The sequence below is a fragment of the Sciurus vulgaris genome (assembly GCF_902686455.1).
Source record: "Sciurus vulgaris genome assembly, chromosome: 16".
Classification (NCBI taxonomy): domain Eukaryota; kingdom Metazoa; phylum Chordata; class Mammalia; order Rodentia; family Sciuridae; genus Sciurus; species Sciurus vulgaris.
Window position 1 is genome coordinate 3,306,060 of NC_136477.1, and position 19,083 is coordinate 3,325,142.

The window sequence follows — 19,083 nt, forward strand, 5'->3', positions numbered from 1 at the left end:
CGGGCTTACCCGCGGGGCGGGGCGGGCGGGCGGCGCGAGGGCCAATCAGAGCGGGGCTGCCGGCCCCGCCCCGCCACGCCCCGCCCCGCCGCGGAGCTCGGGCGGCGGCGCCCCTCGAGGGTCCCGCAGGACCCCGTCCTGCCCCCCGAGCAGGTTGGCGCGCCGGTGCCGCGCGGGACCCCGGAAAGGGGCGCCCCCTCCTCACCCGGGGACTCGACGAACTCCGCTCGGGCCGGTGAGTGCCACCCGCGGCGCGCCCCCGGGGTTCCGGGTCCCCATTTCCCCAGAGGTCCGCAGCGTTGGTTTTGTGAGGTCCTCTGCCCGTCGGGACCACGCCCTCCTCCCCGGTGATGCGGCCAAGCCCGCGGCAGCCGCAGGAGCAACTTGAACCTCGGGGTTTTCTGCCTGCTCAGCCCCAACGGAGCCTCTTAATTCGCCCAAAGCTGCGTCGTCCCTTTATGATCCCATTTTACAAATGAGATAACTGAGGCCCGGAGACCGTCAGCCAGGGTCAGTGCAGGCCCTGGCCCCAGGCTCTCTGACTCCTGGATCAGCCCCTTCCTGAATCTTGGATTCCGCCCTCGCCCCCAGCTGTTCTTTATCCTCTTGGCCGGTGGTGCTGGCCTGAATCCTAGCGACCGAGGAGGCTGAGGCGGGAGGGTCTCAGTTGCAGGTCGGCTTCAGTGACTTCCCTCAACAACTCAGTGACATCCTGTCTCAAAATGAAAAATGTTAAAAAGGCCTGGGGACGTAGCTCGAGGGCAGCGCACCCCTGGGTTCAGTCCCCTTTGCTGGGACTGGGTCTCTGAGCCAAGGTCTTAATCTCAAATGGCCCCAGGACTAGGCAGGAGGTCAATACCCCTGCGGAGGGGGTGGCAGCCCTGCCTGAAAGGAGCAGAGATTCCAAGGTCCCTGGAATTTGAGACGGAGTGCTCGCCTCTTAGAGACCTGTTGGAACAAGGACGTCCCAGCTGCGATGGCCCGGCCAGCCCTCTTTCCTCCTCCGCTCGGTTGTGCATTGGGATGGGGCTTACGGAACCTCCGGAAGGAGCCAGTGGAAGGTGGGCCTCTGTGACGGTGCAGTTTTTGGACAAGGTCTGTGTGGCATTGTGTAATAGGACACAATCTGTGGTGTCGGGAGGGAATGTTCTGGAATTCTGCAGCACCTGATATAATGGCCAGTGGCACCTTGTGACCATGGGACACCAATAAACTGGTTTTTGCTTACTTGTCTTTCAGTGCTGGGGCGGCGCCAGGGCCGAGCGCCCCGGGGCGAGGCTAACCACTGAGCCGCACCACAGCCTCAGAATGTCTCCACTTAAGTTCCACTGCGGCTAGGCCGGTGCCCGGTGAGCACCCAGTGACGACGGCAATCAAGGGAAGCAGGGCAAGATTGCTGGTCCTTCCTGCTCCTTCATTCAGCCACACTCCTGCCCTCTGTGCCGGGCAGGGGGCACAGGAAGCAAAACAGATAAAAAGCCCAGCCCTTGTGACACCCAGGGCTAGTGGGAGAGAGGACAATAAACAGGATAAGCTTGTGGCCTAATCAGGAGTCAGGTGATAGTGAGTCCTACCTGGAAGGAGGCGCAGGGCAGGTTGCTGATTGCAGTGTTGATAGGCTGGTCAAGGGAGGCCTTTCCAGACAGGGGAGTGAGGAGCCAGGTAAGGAGGAACCCTGGAGAGACGCGAAGAAAGGGGGGCCTGGGAGTGGGGTAGCCATGCAAAGGCCCTGGGGCAGGCGAAGAGCTGGGGTGGCTGGGAGCGGGAGCGGTGTGGGGGAAGCAGGGAGGGCTCAGTGCTGGAGTGCTCATTCAAGGTCTCCGAGCTTGAAGGTCATGGAGGTAGGCCCGAGAGCCCTCGGCTTCCCAACCAGCGAACACTCTGAACACTCTGGTCTAGAGGACCGCGACCCAGTCGGAAAACACAGCCCTGGTGGTCCTTCCCCCATGTCAGGGTAGCACTGGGCCTTGGGTGGTGGGAAAGGGGTGAAGGAGTGAGCCACACGTGGAGGCGGGCAGTTCAGGGCCGAGGGTGCAGTTGACCTGGTGAGCAGCCAGGCCCACCTGCCCAGGGGCACTGACCCCAGCCTCCCGGTGGAACTGGTCCAGGGCACCGCCCCGCGCGTGCGTGGGTGTGCGAGAGGGGAGGGCCCTTGGCAGGCTGGTCTCCTGACCAGAACCCCTTCTGGTCCTGCTGCCCTGCCCGGGGCCCTCCTCGTCTACACCGCAGGCTGCTTCAGACTCGGCTGAGACACAGTGCAGGAGGCCCGGTTCACCTGGGTTCCAGGCAAATGATGAGCACATTTCCAAGCTCTGAGCGTGTCCCACGGAATACTGGGACATAATTACCCTCAGAAATCATTCATTCTTCCTCTGAGATTCAGAATCCGCCGGGCACTGTTGTAAAGTCGTTTTGTTTTTCTCAGTGCCAAGGGTAACAGTCTGCTCTGTCCTCTCCTCTGCCGCAGCCTACCCTTCAGGGAGGCTCCCTAAGGACACCTCCTGTCCTGGACTCTCCCAGCCTCCTGCAGCCCCCGGGCAGGAGGTGAGAAATAGCCGCTGCTTCCAGAACTACTTCATTACATTATTCAGAGGTTTGATCCTCTCAGATTTTTTGAATGAAAAAACAGGATCAGAGAGGCAGAGTGACTTATACAGCATCACACAGCCAGAAATCAGGGTTGAACCCTGAGTTGTCTCTCTTGATTTTTGTTTCTGAGGTTTTCTCCTCTTCTCCACCCCGCATGACTCCCTGCAAACTCATTTCCACCAGGAGGGCTTTGAACGCTGCCCAGTTCTCCGACTGGAGAAGGGACAGCCAGGGGACGGCTGTGCCACAAGGTGGCGCACCTGCCCAGGACTGGTCCCTCAAAGCCCAGGTGTTCCTTCTGCCTGCCCTCTGACCCTTCCCTCTGTCCTTCCAGCCCTGGGTCAGGCTCCTCCTGCTGCCTGTGAGGCGGGCCAGTGATTGACTGGCCCTTCAGTCATTCAGCCGCCGATCATCAAGCCGTCCTCCCGCTAGCCCCCGTGTCTGGGGCGACCTGGGTGCGCCACCGTGCCTGGCCCTTCAAACGCAGCTCTCCTCACAACTGCGTCGGCAGAGGTGAACGTGACAAAACGGGCTCGCTTCCTCCTGACTTTAAGAGAAACGAGAAGGCACACCGTGGGCCCTAGTGTGTCACGCATGAATTGGCCCTGGTGACCCAGAGGCCTCAGGGGCCTGGGACCGGTGGGGGTGCACAGGCGCGCGGAGGCCCGGGGAGGGCCAGCCCAGGTGAAGGGGTGGTCCCGCGGGGCTCCAGGAGGGGGCCCGCATCTAAACAGGGATGGGGTGGAGAAAGGGGCTGGGGGCAGGGAGGGATCAGGGAGCCAATCTGAGGGCACTGGGGAGCCACCGAAGGTTCCAGAGCAGGAGTGGCAAGGGCAGGTGGGAGCACTGGGGAGATCTCCTGGGCTACCCTGTGGGTGAAGGTTCCAGGGGACCCTGGAGACTGGAGGAGGACAGGGAGCCCACCTGCTTCCACTCTGCCCTGAAGGCAGGATGTGGCGGAGCGACAGAGGCTGGAGGAGGCCGGTGCCTGCAGACACAGCCGGGCTGCTCCTCCCGAGCCTGGAGCTGCCGCGCTGCGCGAACTCAGAGCACAGGGTTAGGCGGGCAGTGAGCGGCCCAAGGAAGCAGAGCTGGGAGGGCAGGCGTCAGGGGACCAGCCGTCCCAAGCAGGGGAGACCTGGAGCGGGCAGGCATTGAGCCCAGGGTCTCCTGGGGGGCGTGTTCTGGGCCAGGCAACAGTCACGGCTCGGGCAAAGGCCCTGGGGAAGGACCAAGCCCCATGTGCTGGAGGAACGTGAGAGCCCAAGCCTGCGTGGCCGGCGCTGAGGAGCAGAGAGGGAGCGGGGAGGGCCCGTGGCTCCTGGAAGGCTTGACCCCAGGGAGGGGCGGCCACGGAGCTGTGGGCAGAGGGAGACCTGACTCACCTTCAGGCAGTGGCCCGCACTTGGGGCCCCTGGGAAAGCCTGGAAAACCGCAGCTCACAGGAGGGCGCCGGGCTGGGGAAGGGCTGGGATGGACGCTGGGACCCTGGTGCATCTTGGGAGCCACGGACAGAGCACAGGAGGGGCCCCCAGGTCTCGGAAGAGGGGCTGGGACCTGGGAGGTACAGGGACCAACAGGGCTGGCGCAGCTGCAGGTGGCGTGTGGCCTGTCTGCAGAGGGCAGGGCCTGAGGAGAGGGACTGGGAGCCCATGAGGGAGAGTGGATGGGACTGGCTGGTGCAGGCAGCAGGGCCACCCCAGGCAGTGACCCCAGAGAGGAGTGAGTTTGGGGGATCGTTTCTGAGTTCGGCCTCCCCTCCTAGAGCCCCGCACAGGGTTGCAGAGTCAGCCCAAAGAGCAGCAAAGCTCAGGCTGGACGGGGATTGCAGACCTGGTGGAGACTTTTGGGGGCTCTTTTTTTGGGGGTGCTTTACTACTGAGCCACATCCCAGTCCTTTTTATTTTTTATTTTGAGACAGGGTCTCACTAAGTGGCTGAGGCTGGCTTTGAACTCACCATCCTCCTGCCTCAGCCTCCCAGGTCGCTGGGATGACAGGCATGGCCACCGCCCCGTGGCACAGTGGTTGCTTTTTACACAGCATGTCCTGAAGACTCCAAGGAAAACCCTGAAAAGTTCCTCCTTCAGCTCAGGGCCGTCCCCAGCCCTTATCCCGGCTCCCCCACCAGGTGGCTGCAGCTGCAGGGGGCGCCTGACCATTGTGGCCACCGGGACACACAGGGGTTCCGGGCTCCCCACAGGAAGCTGGGGTCTTTTAACATGCAGGCCTGGCGGCCCGCCCTCTGGGGCCTGGTGGCGCCAGCCGCCCGCTGCCCCAGGGGCCTGGCGTTGGCGGGCTTGGGGGATGGGAGCAGCTCTGAGGCCCCCTTCGCCTCCCGGCCTCCTCCAGGCCAAGAGGTCCTGCTGGCCCGGGTCTCTGGCAGCGCTCAGGTGACCCCAGGCCAGGCCAGAGGCCCGGGCAGCAGGAAGACCTCCCCTGGCCCCTGCCTGCGGCAGCCGCTCTGCATGGGTGTGGCGAACCTCCTAGCCCTCGGGTGACATGGCCCTCTGTGCAGTGGGCAGAGCTCTTGAGAGAAGGCACTGGAAGCCCAGAGGCAGCTGACCGGGAAGGAAGCTCCCGAGGGCCTGCCAGCTGTCCCTCGGGGCTGCTGCCACCCCCAGCACCCTGGCACTGAGGAGCCTTGTTCAGGGCGGCCTGGCCAGCGGCTCGGCAGGCCCTGTGAGTGCCAGTGGCCAGGACGTGCCTGTCACGTTGGCGGGGAGGGAACAGGCTGTTCTTGGCTTACCCAGCTGCCCCTTTGTCCCCGGGCGGAGGTGGGGGGCTGTTGCCCTGGCAACCAGCCTCTCCCCAAAAAACAGTTATTGGAAATCGGGAGCCCCGGGGCCGAGGGGTCCAGCCAGAGTCGGAGCCCCTCCCTCCTCACAGCCACCCTGCCTCCTGGGGGGCATTTCTGGACAGCGGGGAGGCAGTCACCCCTTGGGACCGGAATGCCGGAGGTGGCAGTGGTGGGCGGGGTTGGACATTCCCAGGGGACTGGCCCTGTGGTGGCAGCTGCTGCCCCCCCCCCCCCCCCCCCCCCGCCTATCCTGCGTCCCTGGGGAGCCGAGGCTGCAGCTGGTGTAGGGGCTTTGATTCCTCCGTGAGGGCGTCCTGGGCGGGCGAGGGGCAGGCGGCCCCCACAGGCAGGAAGTGGGGCGCCCAGCTGCCCCGTCCCGTTGGCCCACCTGGTGCGGCGGGGCCCCCAAGCTACCACACAGGAAGTGTCCCCAACGCCCGCCTGTCCTGTGGGCCACCAGGTCTCAGGCCTGGAGGGGCGGCAGCCTGTGGGAAGGGGCAGGACCTGGGGCTGGGGCTGCAAAGCTGGTCAGAACCTTCGAGATGCCTCTGGCTGGGGCAGCGGCCATTGTTGTGCACCAGCCACTCAGCCCAGCGGCAGGCATGGTGGACGAGCCTTCACTCGACACGGGCTGGGCTGAGACAGGGACTGCCCGGGGTCCACAGCCCGCCGAGGCCTTGGCTCCCACCAGGGCCATCCTGCCCTGCCTTCTGGGGACGCCTGGCCGCGTCTGGGGACATGTGTGGCCATCACAATGGTGGGCTCTCCTCCCTGGAGTGGGTGGAGGCCAGGGACGTGGTCAGCGCCCTGCAGGGTCCAGGACACTGCAGTGTGGCCCCTGGCAGGAGCCCTGCCCGCGAGATCCCATGAGAGCAGCCACGTGGGGCTGTGGGGCTCCACCCGCAGCACCGTGTGGGGACAGAGCTGTAGATGGACGGCTGTGTCGCCCGTGCCTGGGCGAAGGGGCAGTGGCTCCGGCAGTGGAGGGGATGGTGGCAACCTGGCAAGACCCTGCCTCGAGATAGGCTGGGGGCCGGGAGGCTCGGTGAGCGTGGCCTGGCGTGGCGGCCACCGCCGGGCTCGACCACGGAGCAGGGCAGGTGGCATGTGGCCACGCTGACCACTGTCACCTCAGGGGTGGAGTAGGCGCGGCTGGGGTCCACAGCCACTGACTGCCCGTCCACAGACTCTGGGCTCGCTGACGTTCTTGCGGTGGCCGAGTCGCCTCTGCCGCGTACCTCGGACAGGTCCCTCGCCTGGATGCGCCACCAGGTGTGTGGCTGGGTTACCTGTGAGCACAGCCGCGGCCACCCCAGCTCGGCCCCCCTGTAAACCAGGCCACTAAGAGCAGGTCCAGGCCGTGAAGGTGCCGCCGTGCTCAAGGCCTTCACCCCTGCCTGTGGCCTCAGCTGCCTGCCTGAGGCCATCACGTCCCTGGGCGGTAGGAAGGGTGAAGGGAGTGTTTTGGGGGGTGGGCCGCGGCTCAGTGGCCGAGCGCTTGCCTGGCCCGTGTGAGGCGCCGCGTTGGGTCCTCAGCAGCGCACACGAGGACAAGCAAATGAAACGAAGGCGTCTGTCCGTCTAGGACAGCAGGAAGGTAAAAGGACGTGGGGGGAACCAGCCCCAGAGGCGTGGCGGGCTGGCGGGGACCCTGAGCATCAGGCCTCATTGAAATGGAGCCGGGACCAGCCGGCCGGGTGGGGAGGGGCATGTGCAGCAGCGGCCACGCCGAACCGTCCCCAGCTGCTGTAGGGCCGGAGACTCGTGGCTCTGGGGGAGGTTCTGCTGCCCAGGGGCACCAGGCAGTGTCTGGGGACATGGACGGGTGATAGGTGGCCTGGCGGGTGAACCCAGGGAGGCTGCTCCACACCCCCCACGCCCAGGGCTGCCCTCCGTCGCGGAGAGCTCTGCCTCTGCTCACAGGTCACCACAGAAGGCCAGGAGGCAGGGCCGGGAGGCCCTCCTGCTGCCCAGACCTCAGACGTCAATCATGCTGCGGTGGGGATGTCCTAGGGTGGACTGAGGGCCCAGGAAGCGGTCGCCCGTGACAGTGGCTTTCCCATTTGTTAAACCACGTTTCTTTGTGTCTGGGACATACCAGTGCAAGATGGAGTCACCGGGGCCGCTCTGCGCCACACGGTGGCTCAGGGATCCAGGCTCTTCCATGATGATCTGTCTGTCTCTCTCTGCTTTTGGTGCTGAGAATTGAACCCAGGGGCACTTTACCCCGAGCTAGGTGCCCAGCCATTTTTACTTGTATTTCGAGTCAGGGTCTCCCTACGTTGTCCAGGTCGTCTTCATACTTCCAAGCCTCCTGCCTCAGCCTCCCAAGTCACTGGCAGTCTAGGTGTGCACCGCTGAACGTGGCCATGCTTATCTCTTGAGTCCTCTTGGAGGCAGATTTTAATGGATGGGACAGGGCTGGGCACTGTGGCACATGCCTGTGATCCCAGCAGCTCAGGAGGCTGAGGCAGGAGGATCGTGAGTTTGAGGCCAGCCTCAGCAACTTAGTGAGGCTTTAAGCAACTTAGTGGGACCCTGCCTCAAAATAACCAGTAAAAAAGAACTGGGGCTGTGCCCAGTGGTTAAGTGCCCCTGGGTTCAACTCCTGGTACTGAAGAAAGAAAGAGAGAGAGAGAGAGAGAGAAGGAGAAAGAGAGAAGGAAAGAGAGAGAGAAGGAAAGAAAGAGAAGAGAAAGGGACAGGAAAGAAAGAAGCTGCAAACATTTCCCCACAAACCCAGAGGTCAAGTCCAACGCTCCTGGCGGATCATTTTCAGATGAAGCTTCGGGGCAGGCGGTGGGCTCTGGGTGTCTGTGGAAGTGAAGCTGGAGGATCATCTGCAGTCCAGCCCCCAGCAGAGTCCAGTGGGGGCTGAAGTCACCCTTGGCGAAGCTGGAGGGCTTCCCAGAAGAGGAGGCCCTGACACCTTGGCTTTTAAGAAAGCAGAAGTCAGAAGCCAAAGTGGAGGAGAGGCAGGAGGGGCGCGCGGCCCCAGGGAGGTGGAGGGAGGGTGTTTGAGGAAAGAGGAAATGGTCACTGCAGGGGCTGGGGCATCAGGAAGCGGAAGGGGTGTAGGGAGAGCGCCCCCTGCAGGACAATGCGAGCAGCCAACGTAGGGGAGTCTGCAGAGTCAGAAAAAGCAATTCTGCAGCCACGGCTGGGACAGCGGGTTCAAGCAAGAAGCGTCCATGGATACCTAGAGCGTTGGCAACAGGACGGGCAGAGCGTCTCAGAGTACCTGTCTGCCACGGGGTACGGTGGCCACACTTGTTACCCAGAAACTTGGGAGGCTGAGGCAGGAGGATCGTGAGTTTGAGGCCAGCCTCAGCAATTGGCGAGAGCCTGTCTCAAAATAAAAATAAATAAGTAAATAAAGAACTGGGATATTGCTAGTGCCCTGGGTGTGGTCCCTGATACCCTCCCCGCAGAAAGAACACCCACCCGCTGATCGCTCACGGGCGAGGCAGGGGCCCCTGTAACGTGGAGTCCTGGTTGGCAGCCCCTTATCTCAGTGATCAGAGTTCACAGCCTCTCCAGGAAGGGACACACCAGTGACGCACCTCCTGATACAGCACCCCAGACACAGTACCACTTCTGAAATCTCGCTGCTGGAAGGGCAAAATCCCAATCTAATCACTTGGAAACCATCTGATCATGGGCTGTAAGAGGCAAATGGCCACTGTGCTTTAAAAATGAAAGTCATGAGCCTGGCCCAGTGGTCACACCTTTCATCCCACTGACTCTGGAGGCTGAGGCAGGAGGATCGAAAGTTGGAGGCCAGCCTCAGCAACTGAGTGAGACCCTGTCTCGAAATAAAATTTTAAAAGGGGCTGGGGGTGGAGCTCTGTTTACTGTACCTCAAATAGCTTGCGAGGAGGAGGCCAGAGCTGACCACAGGGATCGAGGCAGGAGACAGATATATTGCTCTGTCAATATTTTTGTGGGATTGAAATTATTCCAAATAAGAAGTTTAGGAAAATAAAATAAGGCCAAGGGTGACCCAAGACCACGGGGGTGGCATGGAGGCAAGGGTCAGAGGCATGTTGAGAGCAGGCGAGTGCACCCTCCTGAGCCCGGGGCCTCGGCTCCCGGCAGGTTTCCCAGCCGAGGGGCATCTGGGTTGTTCCTGTTCTACAGAGGGGGCAGCAGAGGTTCCGGAGAAATCGCTGTCCCCAACCAGAAGGAGGTGAGGCTGGCCACGCAGGCAGCCACCAGGGTCCTCTGCTGGTCGCCACGCCCGCCTCCGTGGTGGGCTGGCCTCTCGCTGGGCTCTGCTGGAGCGTGGCCGGCTTCCTTCGCCCAAGCGAGGTCGGCAGGCTGAGCCCTGTTGTCCATGTCCAGCCCACAAAGGGCACGGGGCCCCTCCCCAGAGCATAGCTGGATCTGGGCCCTGGTGGGGCAGGCGGTCAGAGCCAGATGGAGCCCTGCAGAGGGTCAGCCCTCGGGGACCTGGGCGAGCAGTGCGAGCAGGCTCACTGGCCCTGAGGAGGCCCGCCAGGGCGCAGGCGCTAGGGTCGCAGGGTCATTCCCACCCACCTCCTGAGAAAGGCCTTTGGGTGAGTTTCGGGTCATTGGAGTGGCCGGGGACCCTGCCCTGGTCCACTGCAAGGGGAGATAGCCTCAGCCGCCCACCGACCCCCCAGCAGAGCTTTGGAACATGGATGAGAGTCTGGTGGGCGCTACCTCAGGGAGCGGCTGTCTTCCAGAATCTTCCCAAATGCTGCCAGACCCGCCATCAAGTGCATATGGCTCCGCAGCCCGTGGCCCTATGGCCGACAGTCACTCCTGTGGGGGCCGCAGGGACCTTGGCCATTCCTCAGGAGGCCAAGCTGCAGGCACTCGCAATGCACCAGGCCCTTGCAGGCCAGGATGGCTGTAGGCTTTTGTTTCAAGCGGGACCTGGTCGCGATCGAGGGTGGGAAGGAGCAGCCCTGGCTCACGCTGAGGGCCCTGGGCTGCCCTCGGAGGAGGCCGAGGATCTGGATCCGCGGGTCCACCAGCAGCACAGGAGTCAGGTCCCGTTCTCGCCCACCCGCCCCGTCCCGCCCCTCCCTCCATGTCCGTCTCATCCCCTGGACTTCTACCCCTCCCGCCCCTTGTGGTGTGTCAGCATCTGCATATCAGAGAGAACACCTGGCCTTTGGCTTTCTGGGATTGGCTTATTTCACTTAGCATGGTCGTCTCCAGACCCATCCATTGACCAGCAAAAGGCACAAAATCACTCTTTGTTTTTTAACGTGCTGCTGAGGATCAAACCCAGTGCCTCACGTGTGCTAGGCAAGCGCTCCACCCCTGAGCCACAAACACAGCCCATAATTTCACTGTTCTTTATGGCTGAGTGATATTCCATGGTGTGTATGTGCCCCATTTTCTTCATCCATCTAAGTCCTTTGGGTATAGGCCGAGGAGGGGCGAGCTGGGTCAAAGGGTGGCTCCATTCCAAGTTTTCTGCGGCCTCTCCATACTGCTTTCCGGAGCGGCTGCCCCCATCTGCAGCCCCAGCATCGAGGGAGAGTGCGCCTTCTAGCATCCTCACCAGCACTGCCCCTCCTGTCCCGATGACTGCCCTCCCGGCGGGTGCGGTGGAACCCCCGTGGGCTTCTCATCTGTTTCTCTAATGGCTGGAGGCGTCCTGATGCTCTTTCTTGAGAGGCGGATGCTTGGCGCACAGGAACGAGGGCCATGGCCTTGTGCTGCCCCTCCAGGACCCATCCAGGTGTCCCCTGCAAGACCAGGAGCTCCAGTGCCAGGCCTGGTGGGCTCACTGTATTCCCAGCAGCCGGGGAGGCTGAGGCAGGAGGATCACACGATCAAAGCCAGCCTCGGGAATTTAGTGAGGCCCTAAGCAACTCAGCAAGATCCTGTCTCTAAATAACAATATATTAAAAATCGAGGGAGGTAGTCAGTTTTTTCGCTACTGTGACTCAGCGACCCAACCAGCGCAGTTACAGAGGAGGAAAGGTTTATTTGGGGCTCACGGTTTCAGAGGTCTTAGTCCATAGAAGGCTGGTTCTATTCCTCGGGGCGTGAGGCGAGGTGAACCTCACGGCGGGCAAGCGTGGCAGAGGGAAGCAGCACCTCCACTCTCCAGATACAAAATGCACACCCCAGCCACGCCCAACCCCATCTCCCCCGCCACACCCGCCACCTCATCGCCCACCGGGACTGACCCGCTGGCTGGGTCCAGACCCTCACAATCCGTCATTGCCCTCTGAACCTGCCAGTCTCACAGGTGAGCCCTGGGGACACCTCACATCCTGACCGCGGCAGGGGGTGCGGCTCCGTGGTTAAGCGGCCCTGGGCGCACTCCCCATGCCCCCCAAGAAGATGGAGGCTCCTGGCAGAGTCAGATAAAGCTTTTAATATTTAGAAGTCTGGGCACTCAGTGCAGTTGGTGCCGGCTCTCCGCCAAGGGAGAGCTGGCAGCTGGTGGCGTCCGCGGGCGTGCTGGTGATGATGATGGGCACCTTCGCCTTGACGCTGGCCAGAGACCAGGGCAGGTGCACGGTGACGGCCAGCTCGTAGCGCGTCCTCACGATCTGGTCGTCCAGCAGGCTGGTGCTCACGGACAGCACGAGCGGCAGGCTGAGGGTGCTGACCACCTTGGTGCTGCTGAAGGCAGCGATCTGGGTGTGGGCCTCCTGGCGGAGCAGCTCGCTGCTGTCCCCTCGCCAGCGGCGCTCGGCCGTGGGCGTGAAGCCCTCGTACCGCATGTGGGCGTAGAGGGCGAAGACCACCGTGCGGATGCACTTGCCGGTCTGGTTGTGGATCTCCGAGGTGAGCACCACCTTCTCCCCGGGTGTGAAGGTGTTCCTGTCCATCTGGATCTGCAGGCACACGCGGCCCTGCCTGCAGCAGTTGTAGGACACCTTCTTCTCAGCCTGCACGAACAGCGGGTCCTGCAGGGGGAAGGGCGTGACCGGTGAGGGCCGTGGCGGGTGGACCCGCTTGCCCAACCCCGTCCCATCCCCGGGCTCCTCGGAGGTTCAGGGCTTTGCACCCAAAAGCCTGCTGTTGCCTCCCAGCTTCCTTTAACCCAGGCTGTTTACTGGTCTGAATATCAATGGCCTTATCAGCACAACACCCTCCCATCTTTATTTTGCTGTGTGACCTTGGATAAGTGGCTCGACTTCTCGGAGCATTGTTTTTCCGGAAGACAGAGAATCTCTTACAGTCTAAGAACAAGACCCTGGGCTTATGCACATATTTCAGTAATATGCATTCACTAGAAACTGCATTTTGATTTTAAATATGGATGCCACACCCCACCCCCAGCAAGTGAGCCGCAGCTCCCAGGTGGCCCCAGGATCGTGAAGGGGAGCAACCAACATTGTGCAGCGTGCCGTGTGCCTAAGCTGAGGTGCTCAGGTTGGCTGGATTCGGTGGATTTTACTGTTACAGGTATTTTCAGCATGCGGATTTATCGGGACTTGACCCTCTGGCACGTGCAGGGGCCGCTGTAGACAGCGAGTCAGCTGCCTGTGCACACTCAACATCCCGTGTTTAAAATTCACCCATGTGCCTGCTTCTCAGGTTGCCCGCTCGTGTCCAGGAGAGCAGCTGGGCGCCTTGCAGAAGGACCTGCCATCCATCCCGACCTCCCTGCGTGTCTGGCCGTAGACGCTGTGGGAGCCCCTGCCGGCGTCTTTCCCGTGCTTCCCCGGGGGCTGCCAGGTCTGCAAGGGCTGCTGGGACGTGTCCCAGGCCCTGCGCGCCCCACGTGGCAGCTTTCACACGTGCATCCTGGCTTTGTGGCGGGGCTGGGGTGGAACTTGGGGCTCAGGACACCGGGCCGGCGCTCTACCACCGCGTGACGCCTGCCTGGCTACTTTCTCCCGTAAGATTTTAACCGTGTGGAACCCGACACAGCTGTGTTCACAGGTGCACCTGCAGAGGAAGCACGCTCCCTGAAGTTACGCAGGCTGAGCGGCCCTGGTGGGAAATGGTTCCCATTTGAGTGTTTGGGGGATATTCCCACAGACGCTATTGAGTATCTCTAATCCGAAAATCCAAAATGCTCCTAAACTCCAAGACTTTTTGAGCACGGATGTGATCTTCTGTTCCGAGTATTCCATTCATATGCAAGATCTTGGTGGCATCTCTGGTTCACTTTTCTGTTCTTTTCTTTTCTACTTATGCAAGTCTGGCATTCATTTTCTTTTCTTTTTTGGTACCAGAGATTGAACCCCGGGGTGCTCATCCCCTGAGCCGCATCCCAGTACTTTTTATTTTTTATTTAGAGACACAGTCACTAAATAAGTTGCTCAGGGCCTGGCTAAGTTGCTGAGGCTGGCTTTGAACTTGCCATCCTTCTGCCTCAGCCTCGTGGGCTGCGAGCATTCAGGGTACCACCACACCCAGCTGGTAGACCTTCGTTTCTTAATCATAATGTTGGTTAAAACCCACCAAATTTGTATCTTCTGACATTTTCTATGCTTTTCTTTCATTAAAAACCAGCCAGGCACGGTGGCACATACCTGTCATCCCAGCGGCTCGGGAGGCCGAGGCAGGAGGATCACGAGTTCAAAGCCAGCCTCAGCAACGGCAAGGCACTAAGCAACTCAGTGAGACCCTGTCTCTAAATAAAATGTGAAATAGGGCTGGGATGTGGCTCCGTGGTCAAGTGCCCCTGAGTTCAATCCCTGGTTCCCCAAACAAACCAACAAACAGTTGAGGGACTGGGGCTGGGCTCCGTGGCAGAGCGCCCGCCTAGCACATGTGAGACCCTGGGTTCCATCCTCAGCACTGCATAGAAATAAATAAATAAAATAAAGGCGTGCTGTCCATCAACAACTCAACACACCACCACCACCCAGGTGATCGTGGGGCTGCGGTGGGGCTCAGGGTGGAGCACCCGCCGGGCCGCCTCAGGCCCTGGTTTCCTGGCTGGCGGGGAGAGGGATCGCGAAGCACCAGTTGCTTGCGATCTCGTATTTTCATCCCGCGTATTACATACACACTTTTCCTGATGCTGGGATTGAGTGCGTGGGGCGCCACCAGCGAGCCGCACTCCCAGCCCTCCTTAAACTTTATCTTGAGGCCAGCCCTCCATCAGTTTCCCCGGCTGGGGCTGGGGACGTCGCTCAGTCGGTAGAGTGCTGGCCTCGCAGGTACAAGGCCTGGGTCCCACCCCATCACCTCAAAAAATAGTTCCCAGGTGGCCTCAGGCTGGCGGCTGGCGATCCTCCTGCCTCGGCTCTTAAGAACCTGGGATGACAGGCCTGTGCCATCACCTGTCCTATTCTTTTATTTTATAAAAAATAGTGTGGGAAGCCCACCTTGCTGCCCAGGCCTGCGGGGCACCAGCGCCCGGGGCCATCAGCGCAGGACCCTCTTTTCAGTCCCCAGCACCATAAAAAAATGGAAGAGAAAATAGGAAGGGAGACCTCGGATCAGTGACGTGGAAGTAGCCCTGTGTCCGACAGGGCAGCGGCTCCCAGCCCGGGCAAGCACCTAGCTCTTCATTTGCTGGCCGCCTCCTCCCACGCCTGACACTCCCGGGCGGAGTCCCCGCCTGTGGAGGGGGTGTTTTCTGCTCCCGTTTCATTGAACTGGGCACTTCCGACTCCTGGAGGTGCTGCCTGCTGCCCTGGGCCACCTGGCTGTGTGCTGAGCCACAGCTGTGATACCACCTTGTGTCCCCCTTAGTTCCCATAGGTGCCCAGAGAGGGGACCTGGCCTGCTCAAGGTCACCCTGGGAGCAGGGCCTGAGTTTAGGGCTGCTGGTCTCAGGTCCAGGTCACGCCTCTGTCGGCTGCTCCAGGGCGTGTCTGTGCCACCCGGCGATCACAGGGGCAGGAATGAAGAGGCGTGAAGTCCGCCATCGCCCTTGGGATGACCTTGCTGCGCACCTTACGGAGGAGGAAGCCGTGGCTGCAGGGTAGCAGGTGGGGCGGGCCTTTTCGCCCTGACCTTGAGAATCACAATGCCAGCCTGTGGCCTCTGTCATCTTAATGCTTTGATGACACAGAACTCCCTGGGGAGGTGTGTGACCTTGACCAATGTTATTCCATTGCCCGGCTTCCCCCCTGCACCTGGCCTGGCCTCAGGAAGGATCTGGAAGTGTCCTGCACTCGGGTCAGAGCTGCACTGTCCTTCCATCTCCTGGGACTGAAGCACCTTCTTTTGCCTCTTAGGGACACCAGCTCCGTTTTCTGAGGTCTCGAGGGATCGGAGGGCCACTGGGTGTCCCGCCTCTCTCCCACCCATCGGTCTCTGCTTCTGCTTGGCTTGAGTTACTGATGGGCCCACGGCTCTATCTGTCTCTGGGTGGCATCCTGGGCACTGCGGGGTGCTGAGCGACATCCCTGGCCTCCCGGCTCCATGTCAGGAGCTCCCAGTCGTGACACCCAGCAATGTCCCCTGACAGACCAAACTGCCTCTCTCTTCTTTTCCCTTAAAGGCCCCTATTGACCTTTGGGTTGTGGGGGGCTGTCCCTGGCCTCTTACCCCCTGGGTGCCAATGGCACCTCCAGCCCTGGGCATGAGGATTCAACATGTCTCTAGACATCCTCGAATGTGCCCTGGGGCTCAGTCACCCTGGCTCAGTTCCTGGCCTGGCTGGTGACTCATCTGTGGCACTCTGGGCCAGCACACTGCCCTGCTCCCGCATGGCCCCCCGTGTTGTGACCACCCACCAGCCTCCTCTGCAGCCTGGAGGCTGCCCCTGCCATGGGCCCCCCGGCACCTGGAATGACTGTTCGGGGGGGAAGTCCGAGGTCCCCTGAATCAGTAAGTACGTCCTCCTCTTGGCTAGGAGGTGCTCGCGGCCCATGCAGGTGGCTTGAATGAAATAGGAGATGTGTCCAGTCTTGCTGGAGAAGGTGGAAGGAAGCCTGGGAGGTAAGTTGAAATGGAAGTCAAAGGTGTGGCTGCCTGCACTTAACCAATTATCTGAAAGCAAAACACACCGGCCATCAGAAGGTTCTAGAATCTTTTCTTCTTTTCTTCATTTCCCCCATTGTTTAGTGCTTGGACAGGGAGGTATCAGTTCTGGGAATGGCTCCTTGGTCCTGAGCTATGCCCATCTCTGTGCTTTCAAGGACCTGCTCTGTTGGCCCATAAACATTAGTCCCTGACAGGATGGGAGAGGGACGTGGCTGGCAGGGCACCCGAAGTACTGATGTGATCTTGGGCACCCCAACTCTGGACTGGAGAAAGCGGAGGTTGCAGCTGGATGTGGTGGTGCACACCTGTCATCCGAGCAACGCGAGTGGCTGAGGCAGGAGGGTCACAAGCAGGGTCCAACTTACCAAGGCCTTGTCTCAAAAAATAAAAAGGGCTGGGGAGGTGGCTCACTGGCAGGGGGCTTGCAGGCCTGAGACTCTGGGTTCCAAGCATGCCCAGTACTGGGAAAAAAAAGAAAGAAAGTGGAGTTCGGGCCTCAGGATTCTCCGGGCATGTGCCGAGCACCTACTGTATGCCAGAGGTGGTTTTAGGCAGTGTGGATAGAGCGGGGCCACACAGCTAGCACTTCCTGCCTCCAGGGAGCTCGGCCTGCCATCCTGGCCTGCAGGAGGGCTTAGTGTCTTGATTTTGTCTGTTGGTGCTGGGAGTGGAGCCCAGGGCCTCATGTATGGGAGGCGCACGGTCTGGCCACCGAGCTCTCCCCCAGCCCCCATATCTGTTGACTGACCAGGGAGGCAGAGGCCGCAGGCCCCTCTCGGCTGCCCCCTGTGCGTGAGCGTCCTGTTTCTTCCTCCTGGTGTCCCCGGCCTCTCTTCACCGCCCCCTTCTCTGGCAGGTGCAGCCTGACTCCCGGAACCCTAGCCGGCCTGTTTGGCTTGCAGCGCCCACGTTTGTTGAGTGATGGGCTCAGGCCCAGGCTTCCGGGGAAACCCAGTTGCTTGGAAGTGTGACGAGATGGCACCTGCAGGGGTCTTCCAGGAAAGGAAGCTCTGTCCTTACTGAGAGGCCAGCCCTTACCACTACTGGACCCTGGCACTTTTTTTTGGGCTGACAATCGAACCCAGGGCTGCCCTCCCATGGAGCCACACTCCAGCCTTTGCTATTTTATTTTGAGACAGGGTCTCATTAAGCTGCCCTGGCTCCCACCGCAGTCCTCCTGCCTCAGCCTCCAGGGGGCCAGGACACAACACCGCTGCTCCTGGCCTGATGCTCTCTGTTCTACCTGGCTGCTCCTGGGGCGGAAACTGCCTATTCCCAGTGCCCAGATGTCTTCACCCTCCAGGCCCAGGTTCCCACGTGGCTACGGCTGGCCACCAGCCTCTCCTTACCCTCCACCGGGAACGTCTTCGTCTTGTGCACGTAGTCGGCCTTATTGTTGCAGATGACCTCTCTGCTATAATCACGGGAAGCCCCGATCTCTTCGTTCCACTCGACGTAACCCCGTCCCACAAGCTCCACCTTCACTATGGGGTCCACCAGGGTGCTATTCAAGGTTAGAATCACCTGCCCCTTTATGCTGGAGCCGGCCAGGTAGATTGCATCCTTGGGCAGCACTAATTCGATGGACTTTACCATAGACATGGGGGTTGGGGTGGTGGGGAAACATCCTTCCCCCTCCCCCAAGCCACCGAGATTCCGGGTTCCTTGACTGTAGTGACATCAACTGTCTGTGACATCGCTGGGCCCAAAACTCCAGAGGGGTAGACACAGAGGCCAGGAGGGGGGGCAAGGCTGTCTGTCCAGTGTGAGCCGCGGCTCACACCCGTTTTTGAAATGGTAGCCTGACCACTTTCCCGACGGAATAACTAAAAACCAGAACTCAGACCCTCCAATATCAAGTGGCCACTGTTCCTGACACGTGGAGAAGACTTGCCATCAGACCAGAGTTGGGGGCTGAGTAGGGAAGAACTCTTCTAGCCACCTGGTGGGGGACAGCCTCAGCTCCCTTAACAGGTGGAAAGAGAGGCCCAGGGACCATCTTGTGTCCTATCAGGTACCCCCAGGGTGCCATCTGTGCATCTCAGGTTCGGTGCCACATTTGATCATCTTCCAGTTAAAGGCTCTTCGTTACCTAGTCTGTAATGGTAAAGAGTTTGGGCCGGGGACAGGACATGAAATCTGGTGTGAACTGCGGGCGTGTAGGTCTGAGTGCTGGCCCCGCACATCGTGCCCTCTGGAAGCCCGTCCTGCATGACTGATGTTTCTTGTGAAACGTGCTCCCCCGCATCAGTAAGTCCCTCCAGAGGGAGACTGTGTCAGGGAGGTTGGTGCCCACCAACGTCTGCCTGACCCAGGGTCTGACGCGGGCAAGGCGGATGGTCCTGTCAATAAAAGTTGGTTGAGTGACCTAACAGCCTCTGAGAGAGTGTCATTTTGCAAAAGGGAAACTGAGGCCTTTGCTTCCCGTGTCTGTCTGCATGTGGTGCCTCAGTGGGAGGGACGCTGAAGCAGAAAAGATGCTAGATATTACCCACTCAGACTGTCAGGCCTGGTTATCTTTGCTGTAGTCTGCTTTATTTCAAGTGACAGCTTTTGGGGACATTGACCACCTGTCGACTGGTTTGTGAACTCCTTTCTGAGATGCCTAGAATATTTTTTTTTTTTTTTCCTGAATTAGTCAACTCATCAATTATGAACTTGAGCTAATTTGAAATTTTGACATTAACAAAATGATTAGGAAATTAGAGTCCTGTATCACCATGCTTCAGTTTTTTCTGCAGGGAAAGATGGACACCTCTTTGTCAACTTCAGATGCCCAAGGCTCCGGCCTGTTCCCTGCACCAAG

General features: G+C 60.4%; 1 protein-coding gene and 1 long non-coding RNA gene across 2 annotated transcripts; one reads left to right on the plus strand and one right to left on the minus strand.

Annotated features, from left to right (window-relative positions):
• Positions 1–12: 12 nt before the first annotated feature.
• Positions 13–1,226, plus strand: LOC306646684. Its single transcript, XR_013759939.1, has 2 exons — positions 13–235; positions 945–1,226. It is a non-coding gene; the product is annotated as an uncharacterized lncRNA (long non-coding RNA).
• A 10,337-nt stretch (positions 1,227–11,563) lies between these two features.
• Positions 11,564–18,300, minus strand: ARRDC5 (arrestin domain containing 5). The gene is made up of 3 exons (XM_079116653.1): positions 17,627–18,300; positions 16,078–16,283; positions 11,564–12,289 (listed from the first exon to the last, which is right to left on the minus strand). Exons 1-3 carry the CDS (start codon positions 17,877–17,879, stop codon positions 11,750–11,752), a joined length of 999 nt encoding a protein of 332 aa, XP_078972779.1. The 5' UTR covers positions 17,880–18,300; the 3' UTR covers positions 11,564–11,749.
• Between the last annotated feature and the right edge of the window lie 783 nt (positions 18,301–19,083).